This window comes from Aquarana catesbeiana, linkage group LG01, assembly GCF_042186555.1.
Source record: "Aquarana catesbeiana isolate 2022-GZ linkage group LG01, ASM4218655v1, whole genome shotgun sequence".
Taxonomy (NCBI): Eukaryota; Metazoa; Chordata; class Amphibia; order Anura; family Ranidae; genus Aquarana; species Aquarana catesbeiana.
This window is the reverse complement of record NC_133324.1, coordinates 130,331,050-130,355,554: the sequence shown is the minus strand read 5'-3', so window position 1 is coordinate 130,355,554 and position 24,505 is coordinate 130,331,050. Positions and strand designations below refer to the sequence as shown.

Here is a 24,505-nt window from a genome sequence, read left to right as displayed (position 1 = left end):
ACAGAAAAGTCCAGGAAGCAGCAGGTATTACAACTACATGTGGTCCCAGGTTGGAAAGTGCCGTGAATTTTAGAGAAGATCTCCTTTTTAAATTGCCTTATCTGTTTGTGCTCAACCATCCACAAACAAGTCTTAATTCATATTGTCCTGACCAGATTTAAATTAGATTTTTTACTCAAAGTATTAGTAAAATAATAAAAAAAAATGACGGGGAAAGTTTTGTCCCTATATGGTACACTTAAAATGTTTAATTATTGATCACATATGCACATTTTGTATGGCCTGGGGATATATATACACACATCAGTGAACTAGGTAGCTTGTTAATACTTTTATTCTGTAATCTCAAAAAGAAAGAACAAATTGCAATTCAGGACACCTCTGAGCAACAGTGGAAACGAATACATAAAGTAGATTCACTTTAGGACCATCTTATTTGCACCCATGTAGAAATCAGATCTCTAAAGGGTCAAGATACATAAAAATCTTTACAGATAATGGGAGATGTAACAAATGGGAGATGAATTTTAACAGCACTGATAAGTAACAGAGACGCATATGATCTTTGGTTAGAAAGCTTCCCTATCACAAGGGCTTGCATATATGATAGATACTAGCATTCTGAAGCAGTAGACAAGATTGTCAAGAGTGTATTCTTCCCACTCCTGCCAGATGGAAGGGCTATTATTATAAATGAAAGGCAGCAGTAGTGGATGCCAGGCAGTCTTGTTTTGTGCCAGATTCTGAAGTCCAGATGTAAGCTGGCTACCCCTGGGACAGGACGGGCTTCAGCTCCCGCAGCAGAATGGAGCCAATCACAGTTTTCTCAGTATTTATGATAAGCTGTGCTGTAGAGCTTTCCTTCAGCTCCACTGTGACTAGCATCAATGACCCACTGTGCACAGTCTTCGCTGCAAACCTGCAAAATGAAGGAGGGAAAAAAAAGTTACACAGTAGTCAGATCAAAGCTTTTGTAGTACAACATGTCATTACACTGTTACATCCCTATATGTTTGAGTGAATTATTTTTAATTGTATTTGTAAGATATAAATGTAAAAGTATTCATTTAAAGTCAGTTTAATCTCAATGTCTTTTTTGAAGCTTATAAAACATTAAAATACACTGTAAAACAAGTACTCAAACAAGAAATCAGCAAGAGTCGTGTTTGCTTTTTTTCTACACAGACACTTTAGACTAAGTACACATGGGTGGTTTTTAATCTTGTAAAAGTTAGCCTGAAGTACATCATGTCCAACAAAGTATTGTTAGCTTTTTTTTCTTTGAGCACAGTAGTCTGCCTGAGCTTGTTAAATGTCTGCTGAAGCTTTTCACAATGCCAACTGAAGACTGCTAAATGTTTGTTAAAGCTACAGCCAGCGCTTCCTTGAAGATTTACTTTTAATCTTGTAGAAAGAAGCTGATTGGTTCACAAGCGGAATTTCCATCAGAAAAAACTTAGATGGTTTTTCCGACGGAATTCTGCTCAAGCTTGCCTTGCATACACACGGTCACACAAAAGTTCTCTGAACTTTCGACCATCAAGAACGCGGTGACATACAACACTACAACGAGCTGAGAAAATGAAGTACAATGCTTCCAAGCATGCGTTGAATTGTTTCTGAGCATGCATGATTTTTTGCGCGTCCAAATTGCATACAGACGGACGCATTTTCGGATAGGAACTTTTTTCCGACTGAAAAATAGAGAGCATGCTGTCAGTCTTTTGCTGGCTGGAATTCCGCCAGCAAAAGACCGATTGAGTATACACACGGTCGCATTTTCTGACAAAAAGCTCTCATCCGAGTTTTGCTGGTGGCATTTCTGATCGTGTGTACGCGGCATTACACTCAGCAGTCAGTTTGAGGAATTGCATGATAAGGCATAATTTCATCAGAACGGATGCAGGTAAGAATGTGCAAAAATTCTACTTTATTTTCCTACTTTTTTTAAAACTGTAAAGCTGAGCAATATGATGTGGAAAAGAGGGGCTGATGTATTAGGTGGACCTCAACTTCTACTGTATGGCCTATTTGAGAATGCCACTGTTGGGAAACCCCAACAAATACAGCATGTGGATCTATTCCTTTGCAGACAGTGCCAGTTAAGCCCGTACACACAGGCAGAATGTCGGGAGACATTTGGCAATAAAAAAAACAAACAAAAAAAAAAAAACAAAACAAAGGCCGACATTCTGCCCGTGTGTATGTGGGACCTGCATGCTGGAAAACCAGCAGCCGACCGATACACAATAGCTCATCAGAGAAGATTGCTGGAGTAACCTTGCATGTTTAGTACAGTGTCTCTGACCAGAGCTGTCAGTTTTTTTTTCGTGCAACCCGGCAGTTACCTGGCTCAACTTATGGGAAGACATGGGAAAGTTTGATCCACAACTGTGGTGAATCTGTAGTAGCTGGCTGAAATTAGTTTTCTCTTTTGTACTTGGTACACAAGAGTTAATATTTTCCTTTTCACATATCCTTACATTTTCTCTGCTTTTAGCAGAGCCCAGTTCCTCCTCTGATCTCTGGGCCAATCGAACATTCCCTTAGTTTTTATTAATATGAAGGTGCAAGGAATTGAAAAATTTTGGTTTGAGACTGGTCATGTAGAATATTTCTTAAAATGTAGCAGCCAATGAAAATGAAGCATACTGGTATACTGGTAGTTACCTATAGGCCACATTTAAGAACGTGAACTTATGGATAAATGAAATTTGAAGTTTCTTTGCAACTTACTTTGTGCTAAGCAGGTTAATTTTTTTTTTTTTTTAACCAAGAATGAGAAACATACCTGCGCCAATTGAAGTTAGGATGTGGCTGGGTTCACAATTGCTGCGGCCACAGATCACAGCAAGGGGCCTGGTGCGTTCCTATTCCCCATTTCAGGTCAGAGTTTTTGTCTGAATTTGCACCAGAAATGGAGCCAAAGATGCACAGGACCCTTTTCCAGTGCGCTCCCCAGCCGCCCTGGAGCTGTGTGAACCAACTCCATTGAGTGTCTGTCACTTTCTCCTGTCATGCGAACTGGATGTGGGGAAAATATTTAAAAGCAGATACATCACATCATAAGGGTAACATATAGCCCTAAGTATAAAAAAAAAAAATACAGGTAGTAGATAGACAGTAGAACCATTTTTTTTTAGGGAATTTCATATGAAAATGTACATCGACGTATTTTTGTTGATTTGTTTGCATTTTGCGTCTCTGACCGTGCAACGCATAGGTGATTTCTACTGTCTAACTGCTTCCTGTATTTGGCTTTTATATATTTTGGGCTATATGTTGCCCTTATGATGAGATATATCTGCTTTTAAATATTTGTAATAAAGATATGACCTTTTTTTTTAATAGTTTATATCTAGAGATTAGTGATATCAGGGGGTCATCGTTCAACCCCCTTATCTTTATCTTTTCCCGCTTCAACTATATTATTGGGTTGATGACCTCCTGAAATATAGTTGGTTTAGCTCCCCTAACCTGCCCTTTCTTTACTCCATTCTACCATTTACTAAGAGTTTAATATCACTTTAGGTCTAGAATTCCAGAGAAGCAAATGGGTGAATCAGCTGGCCAGCTTCAATACAATCACAAAAACAGCTTTGGGTGGACTAATGTAGCAGAAGTAGAATAAAAAAAAAAAATGTTACAATAATCTTCCACTCAGAAGAAGTTTACAAGAATTTTAAAGCTGCTTTATACGGACTGAAAAACATTTCCATTTTCTGGTCAGCAATAGCAAGGAGCATTGTGTATTTCTGACAGATGTAGATTTAGTCACCCTATGCTGCTGATGAATGAACGGATGTTTAATGTTCACGGTAATAACTGTGTGAACCCATTAACTTTCTTATCAACAAAAACACAACGGAAATGCAAATAAAATTGTAAAGCCAACGCTTGAACATTTTTTGTTAAAATTTATGAGGAGTGAATCAAAATTCCAAAACACTAAAATCTCCTTAATTACTTGTAATTAGAAGCCAAACTGTCCCATTGTGTTTTGCAATTGACTGAAAGCCACCTTAGATACAAAGAACTTCTGTCAAGCCAGCTAATTCATTCAGCAAGACCTGAGAGAGACAACGGCAGCCTGGATTGCATGGCCCATGCAAAGCGAGAGCCTCTTTTTCCCCGTTAACTGAAGAACAATGAAGTTGCTGCACATGGCCCTTTGAAAACACTAACAAGTACGGGAGAGGGTCTGTGACCTGCTCAGACCCCCACTCTTGAGGCCTTTCCCCTCTTCCCTTTCTGAATGACACGTGTCTCAATCGCAGCCATCTGCCTCAATTTGTGAAACATCTCCGGCCACAAAAGCATGCAGTTAGCCCTGACAACAGGGAACAAAGCAAAAATAATAAAACTGCTCTGCTGACAGCGCGAACCGGGCTCCTCAATAGCAAACCAACTGGTCAGTGTCTCCTTCCTAACAATTAGCATGAGCAAGTCACAGACTGCAGTCTGTGGGGATCTGTTTAATTATCATCAACATAAAGGAGAGAGAGTTTATCAAAGATACTCAAAGAAAGAAGGAAAAAAAAAATCACACTAGACTTAATTAAAATATTAGCCACTTAAGCAGGAAACAGATTCTCTTTAAATGGAAAGTAATTTCTTTTTTAGTTTTTCTCCTAATCACATCAAAACCTCTTAACGCATTATGCTAGTTAGGAAAGCATAACATGTAATTTAAATCTTGTTAACCAGTTTATAGGTAATAATTGCTATATTCTTATTTTACAAACAGAAAAGATCAATATTTATTTCTCTCATCCACACTGCTGTCAACCGGGTCCTTTACTTATTTAGCATTGTGATTGTGTGCATACTGCCAACAATGACAGAAATTAGACACTCACTTCCCCAATGCTACAAACAATGCAGATAACAGAAAAAAACACTCAGACTCCCATGGTGATAAATATCTTATTCTTATACTCTCACATACACCATCATAGACTTTACACTTCCGTGTTGAGATGTTCTTTTTCCTTATTAATATAAAAATATTATTTAAGGTGTTTGTAAACCTTACCAATAAACGTCTCTTTCTCCTTTTTGGTCTACTAAATATACCTTTGATATAGCTTTGTTATATCTGTTGGACAAGTGCAAAAAAAAAAAAAACACTTTTGATTTTGCCAGAACTATAACTTTCTGTGCTCTTCATCTGTGTACAAGGAGGGGTTATAGAGATGAGGAGGGGATGGGGGGCTGTGTTGTGATCCATCAGAAATAGAGTAGGGAGGGCTGAAACCATGTGCTTATGAATTCAGATTTGAGTTGTTGGGTCAAAGTGAAAGCGTGTAAAAAAACACTCCAAATACGGAAAGGTTTCTTCACAGTAAGAGCTTTGAAAATGTGGAATAGACTCCCTCCAGAGGTGGTTCTGACCAGCTCAGTAGATTGCTTTAAGAAAGGCCTGGATACTTTCCTAAATGTACATAATATAACTGGGTACTGACATTTATAGGTAAAGTTGATCCAGGGAAAATCCGATTGCCTCTCTGGGATCAGGAAGGATTTTTTTCCCCTGCCCTAGCAAATTGGAGCATGCTCTGCTGGGGTTTTTTGCCTTCCTCTGGATCAACTGTGGGTATAGTATTGGGTATATTGGATTGTACGATTTTTTTTATTTTTTTTTTGCGGTTGAACTGGATGGACTTGTGTCTTTTTTCAACCTGACTAACTATGTAACTATGTAAAATCAACAGTTATTTTTCTCTACCTCCATCATATATTCCAGAGATGTAATAAATATGTTTTTGTTATTAACATATGCTTTAGTAGATTTTATTACTGAATTAGTAGCAGCCATAAGCTTGTGCTTGTTTTCTTCAGCTGGCTCGCGGCTGTAAATTAAAAGTGATTTGGGTGGAGTTATGCCTCAAAAAAGGAGTACCTGCCACCTGACCACTGCCATCACAAGGGGGTTTGTTAACACTTTATGATAGCAAAAAGTTGAACCAAAAGAAATAAATAAAAAACAACAAATACAAATGTAGTGGTACAGCCTGTGGTTAGCTCTAAACTGATGAGTAGTAAAAGCTTTTACAACATTACCTATGGAGATTTTTGGGTGTTATCGTATTTCGAATGTTAACATGTTTGGTATCTACTTACACAATGCAACCTCATCTTTTATAATTAAAATAGAGTATTACTATATGTATATACAGTGTCTCACAAAAGTGAGTACACCCCTCACATTTGTGTAAATATTTGATTATATCTTTTCATGTGATAACACTGAAGAAATGACACTTTGCTACAATGTAATTAGTGAGTGCACAGCTTGTATAACAGTGTAAATTTGCTGTCCCCTCCAAATAACTCAACACACAGCCATTAATGTCTAAACCGCTGGCAACAAAACTGAGTACACCCCTAAATGAAAATGTCCAAATTGGGCCCAAAGTGTCAATATTTTGTGTTGCCACCATTATTTCCAGCACTGCCTTAACCCTCTTGGGCGGGGAGTTCACCAGAGCTTCACAGGTTGCCACTGGAGTCCTCTTCCACTCCTCCATGATGACATCACAGAGCTGGTGGATGTTAGGGACCTTGCAATCCACTTTCTGTTTGAGATGCTCAATAGGGTCTTGAGACATGTTTAACCAGTCCATCACCTTTACCCTCAGCTTCTTTAGCAAGGCAGTGGTCGTCTTGGAGGTGTGTTTGGGGGTCGCTGCGTTGGAATACTGCCCTGCAGCCCAGTCTCCGAAAGGAGGAGATCATGCTCTGCTTCAGTATGTCACAGTACATGTTGGCATTCATGGTTCCCTTAATGAAGTGTAGCTCCCCAGTGATTGCGGCACTCATGCAGCCCTAGACCATGACACTCCCACCACCATGCTTGACTGTAGGCAAGACACACTCGTCTTTGTACTCCTCACCTGGTTGCTGCCACACACACTTGACACCATCTGAACCAAATATTTTTATCTTGGTCTCAACAGATCACAGGACATGGTTCCAGTAATCAATGTCCTTAGTCTGCTTGTCTTCAGCAAACTGTTTGCAGGCTTTCTTGTGCATCAACTTTAGAAGAGGCTTCCTTCTGGGATGACAGCCATGCAGACCAATTTGATGCAGCGTGCGGCGTATGGTCTGAGCACTGACAGGCTGACCCCCCACCCCTTCAACCTCTGCAGCAATGCTGGCAGCACTCATGCATCTATTTCCCAAAGATAACCTCTGGATATGACGCTGAGCATGTGCACTCAATTCCTTTGGTCGACCATGGCGAAGCCTGTTCTGAGTGGAACCTATCCTGTTAAACCGCTGTATGGTCTTGACCACCATGCTGCAGCTCAGTTTCAGGGTCTTGGCAATCTTTTTATAGCCTAGGCCATCTTTATGTAGAGCAACAATTCCTTTTTTTAGATCCTCAGAGAGCTCTTTGCCATGAGGTGCCATGTTGAACTTCCAGTGAGAGTGATAAAACCAGTATGAGAGTGATAAAACCAAATTTAACACACCTGCTCCCCATTCACACCTGAGACCTTGTAACACTAACAAGTCACATGACACTGGGAAAGAAAAAGGCTAATTGGGCCCAATTTGGGGTGTACTCACTTTTGTTGCCAGCGGTTTAGACATTAATGGCTGTGTGTTGAGTTATTTTGAGGGGACAGCAAATTTACACTGTTATACAAGCTGTACACTACTTTACATTGTAGCAAAGTGTAATTTATTCAGTGTTGTCGCATGAAAAGATATAATAAAATATTTACAAAAATGTGAGGGGTGTACTCACTTTTATGAGATACTCTTCATCGGGTGCCCCCACGGAGAGCCGTTTTCCCTGGGGACACCCATGCAGGTGCGCTCATGAGTCCTGCTGCTGCGTCCATTGACACAGACAGCAGGACTCTGCCTCACCCCTGTTTCCCATGTCACTGAATTTGATTGACAGCAATGGGAGCCAATGACTCCTAGAATAAAATATTTCCAAAAAGCATGGAGGGGTGTACTCATTTTTGTTAGATACTGTATATATATATATATATATATATATATATATATATATATATATATATATATATCTCCACTAATCTATGCACACATTTTATGGTTAAGTGTCTTCAGCCTAACCAGAGTATAACCAGGGTTTTTGCTTCAGTGTATCTGTGTACCAGCACTACACTTTTGGATGTATATATATATATATATATATATATATATATATATATATATATAGCTCTCTCTCTCTATATATATATATATATATACACATACACACACGCACACCTTGTTTGTTTCTTCACATGTAAAAAAGTTTCAGAATGAGAATGCGTGATTGTACACAATTTCATGTGGAAAAGAAATAATCTGCTGTTGCATTGGATGATGTATTCTCAAATTACAGCGATAAACTTCACAGTTTGCATATGTATTTCATATAGTCATATTAAAAACAATGATGTAATTGCTATACAAACATTTAACAGTTTATTTAAAAATACATTTTACATAGAAAGTGCTAAGTTACTGAAAACGGATGCTCTTTACACTTTTACAATCTGCAATCATTTGCAACAGATTTTCCTCTGTATTGCAGTAACATGCTTTGCTCAGCATATTTTGGTTATATACAGCCAAGCAAAATGCTGACAAGATGGGAAAGATTTTTTTCTCCTTTGTTAGAATATTTTGTGATGTTTTGGATGGACTCCCAAGCATAAATTAAACATGTGTTGTTAGAGAGGCCGAATTACTCTTTCTGTCTCTCTGGAGAGAGAGTGAATATATTCTCCCTGTGTTGTGACAACATTAATCACAATTAGTTGTTCGGTTGAAGATCTCAAATCTGCACCATCAATGGAATGTTGATATCCCACTGGAGTAAATGTTTCCCAAGTTTCCCGTGATTAGAAAGGACACAACACCCAGTCATCTGCCATGACAAGATGGCCACCACTGACTATTATTTTTCCTGCATTGTAGTTAGGGAAATTTGTTTAATATTCAATAAACGTGGCCCTCATCTGGAATAGAAAACACGCATTTTATGAGTTGATTTAACAAGATTTCATACATGGAGCCAAACATTTCTGTGGTTAAACCAATACTGTGCATTTATGGAAATAAATGCATTCACTCCATGCTGCCCTTTTTAGATAATTGATGTGCAATACTATTCAGATTGTTAAAAATTGGCTTTACCAGTAATGAACTAAAAATATGACATGCTATATTACAGCATCTATCTACTTGCAAATGTATAAAACAAAAACCTGTTACCTGTTTTTAACCTGAGTAGTTGAAATCATTTTTTTCTTTTTATGCTGGCTAGCTTGAAAGTGTGCTGGGAGCCCCTTTGTATTATTTTCTTTACTGCCCATTTGCACCTTTTCCTTTTTGCTAGTTTAGCTGCCATTGTTGCTTTTGGATTTGCTACAGACACATACTGACTTTTAAAAGTGATGTCTGGGCTTCGGGTGCAGGAAACGGCTGCCTTCAGGTGAGCATTCCCTCTGTTTATAAATTGCTATACATGTCCCATAGTGTGGAACTCAGATAGTTCAGAGTTAGGGACATTTAGCAGAGGTGCCTTAATGCAGCAGTGTGGCTAAATGGTAACTAAATTCATGTAAATGTATGCAACTAAAGCCTGTGAGTGTTTGAAACAGGTTAGCAATATTTAAAAAAAAACTATAAACAGATTAGTTGGGAATAATATTTATCTATCTATCTATCTATCTATATACACACACATACACACACACAATAACTCAATAACAGTTGCAGAATGTGACAAAGCAGATAGAATTTCACGATGGGCTATTTGATAAGGTATAATGACATTGTAGCATTATATATTGTTTGTTTAAGGCAAATTCCCTGTCCCTCTATTCAGGTTGTTCATGTTGACTACAATTTCTAAAGCATAGAACATAATGACTTGACATAATAATAATCAAAATCAAAAGTTACAATAAGAATTGCTTTTAGGTTAGCAAACTGATTCAGCAAACAAAGCATGAAATACAAAAAGAAGATATGCAATACGGACTTCTGAAAAATAGGTAAAACACTGTGCATATCCCCCTTCCGCTAGTCAACTCAGTCTAATTTCAGTCAATTCAAAGTCTGTTAATTGCCACCTAGTACAATGAGTATTTGGAAGCAACTTTTTTTTTCTGCACAGGCAATTCATAAAAAGCTGAGTTGCAAGGAATTATAGCTGCACCTCCACTGCAAAGTGCAAAACTGGTTGTGCTGTGCAATATCCCACAGCAACAAAAATAAAATAGTAATTTCCGCTGTCAGAAACCTAATTAAAGAATTCAGGGAACGGTGCTCAGTGATTGTGCCAAGGCTTGAGATCATAACCCCAACCCATAAATAATAATAATAGTTATTATTATGAGCCTTTGCACTCCTTTAGTCAGATCCATACATACCCTAGATGCTTAATATTTTATTATTTTTACACAGTCTACAAATAAACTCAACCTTATTTCATAGGTTTGGTGAACTTGGCATATAAACGAATCCAGTCCAGATATGAGGTGTATCAATGTTTCATTTATGTATTGACTAATGATATACATTTTCAATTTAGGTTCGCTCATCAGACGTGTTAGATCAGGGTGTGGAATTAATAACTATACTATAGTAAGTATATTAAAACGAAAAACGGCAATTTTATTTGTGATCAAATAAAAAAAAAATACTGAATTTTATGAATGCAATCCTATAAAAACAGTTTAAATGGACAAAGCTTTAAACAAATGTGTTTTTGTTTTGTACAATGGTCCAGATAAATGCTTCCATTCTAATATTCCAGGAATTAAATGCAGTTCTGTGTATACAGCATATATTTAGAAAGCAGCCAGCACTATAAGGGGCTGCGTTTCTTTTCTAGGAAGGTGTACTGAGTATCTGATGTGGAAATAACAACAGTGCTGACCTCTAGTGTTAGGAAAAGAGTTATTGAGACATTTAATCCATTGATGACTTAAAATAATTTAAACGGTTATTGTTGTTGCTAATGAGGATTACTGTGTATTATACAAATAATAAAATGTAACCGACAGGCAGTAAACACCACTTTGTGCAATGATTGCTCACTATCCTAGGAACTACACCGATTGCAAGAGAACCAACCGATTCTTCAAAATATCCATAGATATATCATGACCAACAGTTGACTAAAAACAAAAAAAAAAGATTTTGACCAACATGTTTTATAACAGAACTGTGGTAAATTGCTGTATACCTTCAGTAATATTAACAATAAAAGAAAATGTCTGGTTCCAGCATAAATGCTTAAAGAGTACCCATACCCGCCTTAAAGGTATGGTGATATATGTGTTTTAGTGTGGTGTGTTCAAAATAAATTCTGCTTCCAAAATTAAAATGACAGAGACACTTATGACACATAGAAAAAATATTTACTGCACGCCAACTGAAGAACCAGTTATAGTACAAACCAAAACGGATATTAAGTTTTGTTTAAATCTGCTACTGAAAGTGCTTAATCAACTATTGAGCATGCAGCTTTCTTATGCAGGCAGGGACTAGAGTGCTACCTCTCTACACTCCTGGTGACCAAGCTGCGGCCCTAGGGTGTTTGCAGTTTGGCTCTTGGACACAGCAGACAGCAGTGGGAGTTTTTGTAATGGGTAATAGCTGTGATCACTAGCAATTTCATGTAATATTTCCCCAGTCTCTGACAGTTTGACTCCAGTAGCACAGTCTATGACCATCTCCCTCCAGTAAGTCTTCAGTCTTTTGTAGCAATACATATAATAAATATTGTACACTGCCCTTTATCAGGGACTGCATTTGAGGCCCCCTATACCTTGACGTTGACATCTACTGCTCTACACTGTGTGCATAAATAAGAAATACACATCTCCATAGCCTAGGATGATGACATATTCCCATAATCCTCTCTCCTCTCACCCTACCTCCCTCCAAACTAACAGACTGATTTCACTGACAACACTTTCCTGTGAAGGCTGGAGGTTTGAGAAAGCAGTACTGAGAGAGCAGATGCCAACAGTATTTAAAAATTGTACACTGAGATAAGAACTTTAAAAGGAGAAGTTCACGTTTTAACCAAAAAATAAATGCACATTTTTCTGCAGGTAAAAATAGAGTGTAAGCTGCCTGCGCGTATATCATATGGGCAGGAAGTTTTACACCGACAGGAAGAATCAATGAACTACCACATTGCTCAACAGCGATATGGTAGTTCATTGAGAACTAGAAGATGACAGTCGCAAAGGATGTTGGTCCTTGTCGTTCATTGACTCACAGATATTTGTGAATCAATGACCTGGCCGTACTCTCTTTGAATTGTGGTGAGTAGGGGAGAAGATCGCTGGCTCGCTGCCACAAGGAGGGGAATCAGGAAGGGAAGGGGTGGAAGAAAATCAGGGGGAGAGGGGCCTGATGCTGAACATATTGCATCGTACACCCTAAATATAGGTGTAACATGTTCAGAAAGATCAACTTATCCTTTAATAGTTTACTGGGAAATGTTTATTTTATTGTGCTCAATGTGCTAGGCTAAAAAACACTGAGGGTTCAATACCACTTTCATACAGTAAGATTAGGGTTCTATTCTTGCTATTAAGAGCAAAGTATCTGCAATGTTGACAGTACAAGGCTTCACAATATACAGATAAAAGGAGGATACAAAAAAGTTTTACCTGTGTACATTGTTCTGACCAGAAGGCACTACTCCAAGATTGGCAGCAGCTAGAAACTTGTGCACCACAGTCTGCGGAGTGCTGTTCTGTGGAGATACTGTGATAGTGGCTGAATTCTCATTCATACCCGTCAGCTTTGCTATGAAAAGTAAAAGACAACGTATGTTATTCGAGACTAACATATAAAAGACACAACATGCATGTCACATGAGAGCCTGACAAATCAAAGATATAATATGGACATGACTTAAAGTGTTTGTATACCCTAATTATTATTTTTTACCTACAGGTAAGCCTATAATAAGGTGTACCTGTAGGTAAAATGAATAACTCCTAGACCTGTACGGTTTAGAAGATATTCACTTTGCATACAGCAGCTGACGTCAGCGGCGCATGGCTGAAGGTCTGGCAGACGCATGAGCAAGAGTGAGGTCATCGCGGCTCTGGCCACTCACAGCGCTGGAGCCGCGAACCCGGAAGACAAGACAAGGGCAAAAGTGTCAGCTCCCTTGGCGTGGACCAGGATTAGCTACCGACACCTCATTCTAAGGTATTTCATAATGAGCTAGTATGAGCTGCATACTAGCTGATCATGCCTTTGCCTTACAGCTTTTTTTTTCCCCTGCGGGTATACAACCGCTTTAAGAAGCTCAGGATTCTGCTTGGAAACTGAAATGAAGGGCACTGTATAGAACAACACAAGTTTGGAGTCTTCACCATAGAAAACTGAACTACTCGTTTATTATTTTACCTAGCTATATAAAAAAATATTGGTCAGTATTCTAAATGTGACTGAGATGTGACTGAATGTGAAAAGTGTACTGAGCACCGAGTCCATAAATATTAACATCATCAGGTCTGTTCAGATAAAAAAGAGAAAACACATAGTTATGATATTTGTTTGAGGTCCACTGGCAAAGCATTGTGAGTAGGCTTGAAAGACAAGAGTGTTAATATCACAATTTCCCGCGAAATATATACAAACTGAAATGATGTAATATACTTTAAAGAGTGGTTATGTTGCCATTGTTCACTTTTTTTTTCTAACACTCTGGACTGACTTTTTCTGTTTTGGATAGAGTAGTGAGGGGTTAGAACTCCTTGCTTTGCTTTAATTGCTGTCTGCATTCCCACTTTTGGCATTCACCCTCTATTTTCTCTGTTGAACATTGTCAATCCAAATCCAAAATGTTACAGTTGACATCAGAACAGGAAGATTTATTCTTACTTGTTGTTTTATCTCTTGGACAGAAGGTGATGGGACACAAAAACAAAATTCCCTAATCTACCCAAATGAGTTTTGCCTAGAGAGGCATTTTAAAACATAGCCAGGCTACAGGCCATTAACATTCTTGTATTTCACACTTTTAAAACCGGACAGGAGCATTAAAACAAGCCCTCACTGACCTCTGTAGCTGCAGGCACTGTGGAATAATTCATCCTCAAATATCACAATGCAAAAAAAAGTATGATCGTATGGCAAAATAGATATTTACAAACACATATGCATGTAAAAATTCTTCTAGCTCTAAGAATGCCAAATAAGCAAATATAACATTCTATTCAAGGGATAATGTGTGATTTCATGGGTACTTGGGTGTAAAATACTGATTTTTACTGATCTAAACGTGGTGTTAGTTTACTATTATTTACAAGTCTGTGTATACGGCCCTTTAAAAGCAATGGGCTGCACTAAGTGTAAAAAAAAAAAAAACCCTACCAGCTAAAAGTGTAGCCCTTTTGGCGCCAATGTCCAAGATCCCCAAAAGGCTGGCAAACTGCCAAGGTGAAGAATCAGAGAGGAGCAGCAATTGAGTCTCTGTTGTGAACTTTCATAGTGATCATTACAAAACTAGGACCTGTGTCCTGTACTGTACTCCAAGTTGGGGAATTTACAGACAAGATGTTTGTTTACTTATACAGCACAGTTTTATCTCTCAGAAATTTCTCATGTGAGTTCCTTTAACTCTTTGTTTTAAAGTGGAGGTAAACTCCACTTTTTAACTTGTACCTACAGGTAAGCCAAGGCTTACCTGTAGGTACAGTGGATATCTCCTAAACTTGCACTGTTTAGGAGATATATTCGCAAGAGATGCTGTCTGTGATGTCATCGGTGCATGTGCACTGAAGGGACGGCATCCCCGTGCCGCACTTTCAGAACTCCATGGATGCTCAGGAGTGACGTCACTGCAGCCCCAGCCATTCATACAGCCGGAGTGTAAATGGCAGCGCTGGGGGGGACCATGACAGCGCTGCGCAGGAGAGATCCACTTTACAAGCAAGTCTTTCATAATTAAATAGTATGCGCTGCATACTAGTACATTATGACTAAACCCTGCGGGGGGGGTACATTTTTAAAATTTTAGGCACAGTTTACTACCGCTTAAATAAAGCTAATAATACCGTTTTACACTATTGGCGTGCTTCCCTTGTTTTCATTCTTGTTCTATGCATCTCATGGTTCACTGGTGACTAAAATCTGATTGGAAGATCTTTCATACCAGATAGATTTGGGTTTCCATACCCCCCATAGCCTTTATGACCACTCAATTATTGAGGATCATTACCATTTGGTAAGTAGCCTGAGATGTACAGAAGTGGTGGGATTCTTAACAGGAGAACTACCTGAAACATGCACAACTGGATATTTTTATTTTTGAACTTTGTAGTCACTTGATGTTGGGATTCTGTACCACAGTTTGAACTATATATTGTTTTATAATGCACAATGTTTTATATGCAGTTTTTGAAATGTTTAAGCTTTGAAGTTATTTATTTTGAGTTTGGATTTTCACAGTCTGCACCATAAATTGTATTATGTTGTAGTGTTTCACAATATATTTAGTTATATTTTATGAAGTTTTATCTCACCAAGAATGAACTAAACACACAAACTTTATACCTTATCGGGCTTCAAGTAACCTCTGATTAGCACAGCATTTTTATCTAGTAAATCCTAAACGTCCACATGGCAAAACATGAAAGATAAGTGAACAGTAGACCAAATGGCAGCCCTGCAAATCTGGGATACAGATGCTTACTGCTGAAAAGTCCGGAACACACCAACAGCCCTGGTGGAGCAGGCTCTGATGGAAAAAGGAAAAAACTGTTTCCTTCAAGACATAGAACCTGCAAATCGGTTGTCTGGTCCACCTGGCAATGGTGGAGAGGGAGGCAAGTTTTCTTCTACCAGGACTTCCAGGTTAAACAAAAAGGGACTCAGCCTTGCTGTCAAGTAGGCTCTCACAGCCCTAACCATATACAGACAATGTAGACAATTTCCTTGTCATGTCTTGAAGGATGTTGTCGTCATTGCATCAATTGTTGCATTCACAGCAAAAAAGCCATAGCTTGTACCTCATGAGCTTCAGGGGAAGGAATATACCTACCTCTGCTACAAAATCAACATCCTCAATAATATCCTTCCTATCTTCAAGTACAGAAGTAGCAGCTTCCTGAATAAGGTCAGAAAGCGGACATGTAATATATTTGGCCTCTGGAATCCAAAAGTTCTAGAAGCGGCAAAGTCTTCCGAGGAATTCAAACATAGTGGCAGAGAAATCAGCTTTTGTCAGACAGCCTGCATGCATGCTTGAGGGGCAATCTTCAGTGGGGTACTCACTGTTCAGGATTGATGATTGGATGGGATTTTGCATGTCTACAGAAAGTCAATAAATCCAGATGCTGACCTAGTTCCTGTGGCTGTATCTCAGTAGAAGATAGTCACAGTAATGTACTGTGTCCTTTCTCGGTGGCAGAGGTGGATAGAAACATGCCATCTGGGAGGCATGGGGCAGTTACCTCTTCGTTTTAAGAGCAAGTCCAAATAGGAGGGGAAAAAATGGCATTTTTAAAATCGCTTGCTAAGAAGCAGTAGAGACAAAATGGCAGGAGGTGCCACAAGTGAACACCACCCAAATCCTCTTTCCAAAAAAGCACATAGTGTGCTATGACCTGCGGATAGTGTTATTGAAAGCCAGAAAATTGATTGCAGCTACAGAGAAACCCGGTCTTAACTTATCCATGACACTGGCGCTACAGTGTTAAAGGTGCAGGCTTTGCATGTCACAGTGGGCACCCCCCCTCCCCCCAGGAGTCTTTGAAGTGTGGGAACCATAGAGATGTGACCACATCCCTGAATGTGTATAGCACACATATTGCACATCTTGCCAAAGTGAGTGCCTAATGCAGGATCCAGTGTTCGAAGCAAACGGTACAAGCAAAGGGGTTTGTTACATTACATTCTCCAAGGTACACAACCATGGGTAACCAGAATGTAACAGAATGCACAAGTAAAATAATAAGAAGCCAGCTGGTGATAGAAGATTCAGATGAAAAACGTTCAACGGTTTAAAAAGGAAAAGTGTCCAATCACTTCAAGTTAGCAGCCTATAACCCATAGTCTATAAATACCAGCACAGTACTGTAGGATTAAAATAATCAGTTTTATAAAGTACCTTTCTGTGAAACTTCCATCCCACCCATCCACTCTGAAAAAGATTTCTCATGGCAGTTTGCTGCTGTTTTTTCATCTATAAGCACTCCCCACTAAGACCTCCAGGGCACTAGGAATGTTGGGGTGCTGTGGAATGCCAGTTGCTGAATCCCCTTTTTCTCTGCTAGGCCCTGTTGTATATTCAGGGGGCATAGAGAGGTTTGCTGTGGGAGCGTGCCCATGGGTCCGGTGGACTCTATCTGCCGGCGACCTGCAATCGCAGTGTACAGAGGCAGAACGGGGATCTGCCAGTGTAAACAAGGTGGATCTCGGTTCTGACAGATGACATGTCAGAGATCTTCTGTTCCCTGTGATCGGGAACCACGATCTCTCGTGTCCCTGGCAGCCTATCCCCCCTACAGTTAGAACACACCAAGGGAACCCACTTAACTCCTTTATCACCCCCCCAGTGTTAACCCCTTCCCCGCCAGTCATTTATACATCGATCAGTGCATTTTTATAGCACTGATCAATGTAATAATGTCACTGGTCCCCAAAAGGTGTCATTTGGGGTCAGATTTATCTGCTGCAATCCCGCTAAAAATCGCAGAAAATAAAAGTCCCTAAATCTATCCCATAGTTTGTACACGCAATAACTTTGATAACCAATCAATATACGCCTATTGCGATTTCTTTTACCAAAAATATGAAGAATTTTTATAATTGTTTTTTTTATATGTATTATCAGAATTATCACTCATTTTTGTTTACAGCGCAAAAAATAAAAACCGCAAAGGTGATCAAAGACCAGCAAAAGAAAGCTCTATTTGTGGGGGAAAAAAAAGCCGTCAATTTTGTTTGGGTATAGCGTCGCACAACTGCGCAATTGTCAGTTGAAACGACGCAGTGCAGTAGCGCAAAAAATGGCCTGGTCAGGAAGCTGAAGTGGTTAACCACTTTTATCTAGTTGCTGGACTGCGACCCAAGAGCAGGACAGCAATGAGCAGGGCAGTAGAAACCTGCAAACCACTGATTTGGGGGAAAAAAGGTCACAAAACAAAAAATGATATACAGTTGGATGATACTAATGCCTTGGATAAACAAATATATGAATACTGTCTATTGCCTGTCCATTAATTCATTAAAGAAACCCTTGTTAAAAAAAAAAAAAATTACAACTATGGATTCTGTCACTCTTTTGTCATGAAAAGAGCAGGAGCGCCACCTGAAGCTACATCTCCAGGAAATACCAAGCACTTACCAAAGGAGGTTCTTATGGACAGTCACTTAGACATACTTGATAATGCTATAATGTATTTGACTTTTTTAGATGTAGAAGTTAACCGCATGTCGACCAGCTGCCGCAGTTACACTGCGGCAACATGGCTTGGCTGCGCGAATCGCTGTCATGGTACGTCGGTAACATAAACGGCCACTAGACCACGGAGCTGATGCGAGTGCCCGGTGGACACGATCACCGCCGGGTTCCACGATCGCTCGGGGCACACCGAGAATTGGAATCCGGGATGTGTGTGTGTAAACACAGTTTCCAATTCTCTGAGGGGAGAACAGACAGATCATCTGTTCATACAGAGTCTCCCCTGCACAGCCCCCTCCCCCCTTCAGTTAGAACACACACTAGGACACACTTAACCCCTTCACTGCCCCCTAGTGGTTAACCCCATTCACTGCCAGTGACATTTTTACAATTTTATAGCATTGATCGCTGTAAAAATGCCAATGGTCCCAAAAATGTGGCAAAATTGTCAGACTTGTCCGCCATATTGTCGCAGTCCTGATAAAAATCGCAGATCGCCGCCAATACTAGTAAAAAAAATATTAATAAAAAAACCATAAAACTATCCCCATTTTGTAGACGCTATAACTTTTGTGCAAACCAATCAATATACGCTTATTGCCTTTTTTTTACCAAAAATATGTAGAAGAATATAGCGGCCTAAACTGAGGAAAAAAATGTTTTTTTATATATTTTTGCGGATATTTATTATAGCAAAAATTAAAAAATATTGCGTTTTTTTTCAAAATTGTCACTATTTTTTGGTTTATAGCGCAAAAAATAAAAACCACAGAGGCGATCAAATACCACCAAAAGAAAGCTCTATTTGTGGGAAAAAAGGAAGTCAATTTTGTTTGGGCGCAAGTTGCACGACTGTGCAATTGTCCGTTAAAGCGATGCAGCAGTGCCGAATCGCAAAAAGTGCTCTGGTCAGGAAGGGGGTAAAATCTTCCGGGGCTGAAGTGGTTAAAGTAACAACAGCCAGTAAAAATAAGTACTGCAGAGACAGCTGCAAGTTATAAAGAACTATGTAAGTTAAGTAATGCTAGATACAATAAGACATGTTTCAGAAGAATACGTAATCACAAGTGCCCTTCTAAATGTAAGTGTACACATCTAAGCAATACATAAAATAATAAATATTTCATATTAAAACACACTCTTAGCAAAACTCATAAATACAGTTACAACCATGAAAGGCAGATCTTCTATATAAAGATACATTTTTTTTTCTGTTGACTAATCACTAAGTTATGTTTAAGGACTCATGCACACTGGACGCTTTGCTAACTCTCCTAGACTCCTCTCTAGACTTGTAAACACACACGTTCACCACATGTAAACTTTCATTTCTTTAGCCAGAATAATAATTTTTTTCTGGCCACTGAAATTTATTAACTTTCAAGTGCTAAATGTGCCTAGAACTTAGGCACGTTTAGATGCCTGTGTGTGCATAGATACATAGGCCAACACGCAGGAGCATTGGAGGCAGGAAAAAAAAAATGTCTAACGCCCCTAGGAGCAGCAGAAAAAAGCAGGCAGCAAGCATGAGGCCTAAAGTCTAAGTATAATTTACCTCTATTTTTGCCTTCCTTGGTTCCTTACATGCTAATATCAAATAAAAACAAAAAAAAAAAATTATACTTATTACATACCTAATTTTAGACCCAGTGAAATCCTTACAGTCTCTCAATTAAGGAAGATCATGGCTGGTGGGAGGGACCAGCAGAGTGCTATACATAGCTTCCTGAAAACATCACAGCACCCTGCTTCAGTACATTTCTCAAGAGCAATCAGTCCCGATGCAAGCAGCGGTCTGGGCTTTTGGGAGCAGTTATGCAAATATTAAAATGCTTTGATGTGTGGATGCCAGGTAACGCCCACATTTGATGTTAAATGAGAAGTTTGGGATTTTGGAAAAACAATTACTTACCTAGGTGGATGTAGGATCGATCAGATGCTGCTTCTGTCCCCCGCCAGTCCTGCATTAAGAACTGAACAAACACCGCTGACCGATCAGCTCTCCCCTCTGCTCTGAGCCATGACCGACTATCGGTTACCGGCTCTCTGCTCTTCCCTCTAGTGCTCACTGGAGCGATGGGCTGTGGAAAGCATGAAAGGGGCTGGCTCAGGCTCTCAGAAGATCGCTGAGAGGCTGAGCCAGGTACTGGTCTAGGCATCTGGGTTGATCCCAACCATATGGTCGGGATCTTCCTTGAGGTTGGATCGGAGGTTGAGGGACATCGGGCGACAGTGGACTAAAGGCTGAAAACAGGTCACAGGAGTGCAGAACAAGCTATATGAAAAAAGCTTTGCCCATACTTCATCTTTAAGCCTCCATGATTTGAAGGAACTGAAGTTCACTGATTGAGAGGGGCCTGGGACAGTCAGGCACAAGAGGAAAAGGCTAACTGATGCTGGGCATCCCCCAGCCAGGAAATAAGAGTGGTTTCTATTTGACTTGCTGTAGCTTTGAAAGCTCAGTGTGCAGTGAAACCAGAATAACCTATTTCAGTAGAGGAGAGGACTGTGCAAGACTTCCATCTAGCCAATTTCAGTGCAGTTTTAGATCTTTAACCGCTTCTGGGCTGCTCACCGCACATACACTGTGGCAGGGCAACCCGGCTGCCTGAAACAACGTACCTGTACGTGGTTTCCATCTCTGGGTCTCGTGCTTATCCTGTCCGATAGGAAGAGAGAGATCTCGTCTTCCTGCTAATCAGGAACACAGATGTCTCTCTTCCTCGAGTCAGTTCATCCCCCACACAGTTAGGAAAGCATTCCCTAGGAGCACACTTAAAGTGATACTAAAGGATTGTTTTTCTATTTTTTTTAACCACTTCCGGACTGCCGCACGCCGATATACATCCTTAATTTGAAGTGGAATATCGTTGTTATGGCAGCAGCTAGCTGTCATAACCCAGGTATCCTCTTCTTCGGCCGGCGGTCCGCTTTCCGATAAGAGTGGTCTCTGCAGCAGATTCACCGCAAGATCACTTTTATCGGTGGCGGGAGAGGGGCCCTCCCCGTCACGCTCCGGTGCCCTCCATCGCTTACAGGAGCCGCCGGCAGTGGCGGAGACGATCGGATCTTCACCCTTGCTGGGCATGGAGATGAGTGACATTGCAGGGCGGAAGTGACGTCAAAATATCACTTCCGCCCATACCTCTTAACCACTTGACCACTGGGCACTTAAACCCCCTTAATAACCAGACCAATTTTCAGCTTTTGGTGCTCTCACATTTTGAATGACAATTACTCAGTCATGCAACACTGTATCTATATGAATTTTTTGTCCTTTTTTTCACACAAATAGAGCTTTCTTTTGGTGGTATTTAATCACCGCTGGGTTCTTTATTTTTTGCGCTATAAAAGAAAAAAGACCGAAAAATCTGTAAAAAAATAAATTTTTCTTCGTTTCTGTTATAAAATTTTGAAAATTAGTAATTTTTCTTCATATATTTTGGCCAAAATTTATACCGCTACATATCTTTGGTAAAAATAACCCAAATTAGTGTATATTATTTGGTCTTTGTGAAAGTTATAGCGTCCACAAGCTATGGTACCAATATCTGAAAATTGATCACACCTGAAGTACTGACGGCCTATCTCATTTCTTGAGACCCTAACATGCCAGAAAAGTACAAATACCCCCCAAATGACCCCTTTTTGTAAAGAAGACATTCCAAGGTATTTAGAAAGATGCATGATGAGTTTTTTGAGGTTGTCATTTTTTCCCACAATTCTTTGCAAAATCAAGTTTTTTTTTTCTTTTTTTTTTTTCACAAAATTGTCATATTAGCAGGTTATTTCTCACACACAGCATATGCATACCACAAATTACACCCCAAAACACATTCTGCTATTACTCCCGAGTATGGCGATACCACATGTGTGAGACTTTTACACAGCGTGGCCACATACAGAGGCCCAACATGCACGGAGCACCTTCAGGCGTTCTGGAGCACCCAGGCCAATTCTGACATTTCTCTCCTACATGTAAAAATCATCATTTATTTGCTAGAAAATTACATAGAACCCCAAAACATTATATATGTTTTTTTAGCAAAGACCCTAGAGAATACAAAAGCGGTCATTTTTATCTCGCACGATATTTGCGCAGCAATTTTTGGAACGCGTTTTTTTTGGAAAAAAAACTGTTTTTTGCTTTAAAAAAAAACAAAACAGTAAGGTTAGCCCAATGTTTTTGCATAATATGAAAGATGAAGTTACGCCGAGTTAATAGATACCTAACATGTCACCTTTCAAAATTGCACACGCTTGTGGAATGGCGCCAAACTTCACCACTTAAAAATCCCCATAGGCGACGCTTTAAAATTTTTTACTGGTTACAAATTTTGAGTTACAGAGGAGGTCTAGGGCCAAAATTATTGCTCTCGCTCTACCGATCGCAGCGATACCTCACATGTGTGGTTTGAACACCGTTTTCTTATGTGGGCGGGACTTACGTATGCGTTCGCTTCTGCATGCGAGCACACGGACAGGGGTGCTTTAAAAAATTTTAATTTTTTTTTATTGTTCATTTTACTTTATTTATTTTAGTTTGACACTTTTTTCCAAAAAAAAAAAAATTTTTGATCACTTTTATTCCTATTACAAGGAATGTAAACATCCCTTGTAATAGGAATATGGCATGACAGGTCCTCTTTACAGTGAAATATGGGGTCAATAAGACCCCACATCTCACCTCTAGGCTGTTCCTGAAATAAAAAAAAAAAAAAAAAAAAGATCCTGGCTTCGATCATAGCGGTGAGTCGGTAGAAGCACCGGAGGGCGGCGGGAGGGGGGGCGTCCCCTCTCGCCTCCCGTAAGAACGATCAAGCAGTGTAACAGCTGCTACGATCATTCTTATGGTGTAGGGAATCGCCGGCTGAAAAAGATGATATCTGAATGATGCCTGTAGCTGCACCCATCATTCAGATATCCCCGCACAAAGTCAAGGACGTCGTATGACGGAAGGCGGGAAGTGGTTAAAACGCTTTTTTTTTTTTTAACACAAAGTTGTCCATTTATACAATATTTCTAACACATAGCATGTATATACCAAAAATGACCCCCCAAAATAGATTCTCCTACTATTCCTGAGTACGGCGATACCACATGTGTGAGACTTCTACAGCCTGGCCACATACAGAGGCTGGGTACGGCTGAGCATGGCTGGGTATTGCAGAGTATCGCCGAGTATGGCTGGGTATGGCAGAGTATGGCTGGGTATTGCAGAGTATGGCTGGGTATCACCGAGTATTGCAGAGTATGGCTGGGTATGGCAGAGTATGGCTGGGTATGGCAGAGTATTGCGGGTTATGGCAGAGTATTGCAGATTTTTGTGGGGTATTGCAGAGCATGGCTGGGTATGGCAGAGGATGGCTGGGTATCACTGAGTATTGCAGAGTATGGCTGGGTATTGCGGGATATTTCAGGGTATTTCAGGGTATTGCAGGGTATGGCAGAGTATTGCGGGGTATTCCAGGGTATGGCAGAGTATTGCGGGGTATTCCAGGGTATGGCAGAGTATTGCGGGGTATTGCAGAGGGAATTGCAGAGTATTGCACAGCATTGCAGGGCATGCAGAGTAGTAGGGATGGCTGAGCATGGATGGATGGATGGCTGGATGTCTCTGTGCAGCGCTGTGGGCACTACAGATGCAGCCCACAACGCTGCAGCCATCCATCCATCCGCCTCTTCGGTCACTGTGTACCGATCGGTACACAGGAGGGGAGGAGAGGGGGAGGAGAGGAACCGGCGTCATCAGATGACGCCGGTTTGTTTACATGTGATCGCTTCGTCATTTGACGGAGCGATCACATGGTAAACGGCCGCGATCAGCGGCCATTTACCGGGATCTGTGATGCGCCGGGTCCTGTGGACCCGGCAATCACGGATGCTCTCGAGTGCGCGCCCTAGGGGGCGCGCGAGAGCAGAATTCTGGGAGGACGTCCCTGGACGTCCTCCCAGAGTTAAACAACCGCCCTGTAGCCGTCATTTGGCTATGGGCCGGTTGTTAAGTGGTTAAAGGGCCATTTTTTTTTTTTTTTTTTTAGTTTTTTTTCTAAATGACAATTTTTTTTTATTGCATCTTAGTGT

General features: G+C 40.1%; 1 protein-coding gene across 2 annotated transcripts in view; it reads right to left on the bottom strand.

Moving 5' to 3' along the window:
- Window positions 1-316: 316 nt before the first annotated feature.
- Window positions 317-24,505, bottom strand: part of AP3B1 (adaptor related protein complex 3 subunit beta 1) — a 524,279-nt gene continuing 500,090 nt past the window's right edge. For both annotated transcript variants that reach the window (XM_073623849.1, XM_073623855.1), the window contains exons 26-27: window positions 12,669-12,807; window positions 317-919 (exon numbers count right to left, since the gene is read on the bottom strand). In XM_073623849.1, coding sequence (XP_073479950.1) covers window positions 766-919; window positions 12,669-12,807 — 293 coding nt within the window. In that variant the 3' untranslated portion in view covers window positions 317-765. The remainder of the gene's footprint in view (window positions 920-12,668; window positions 12,808-24,505) is intronic.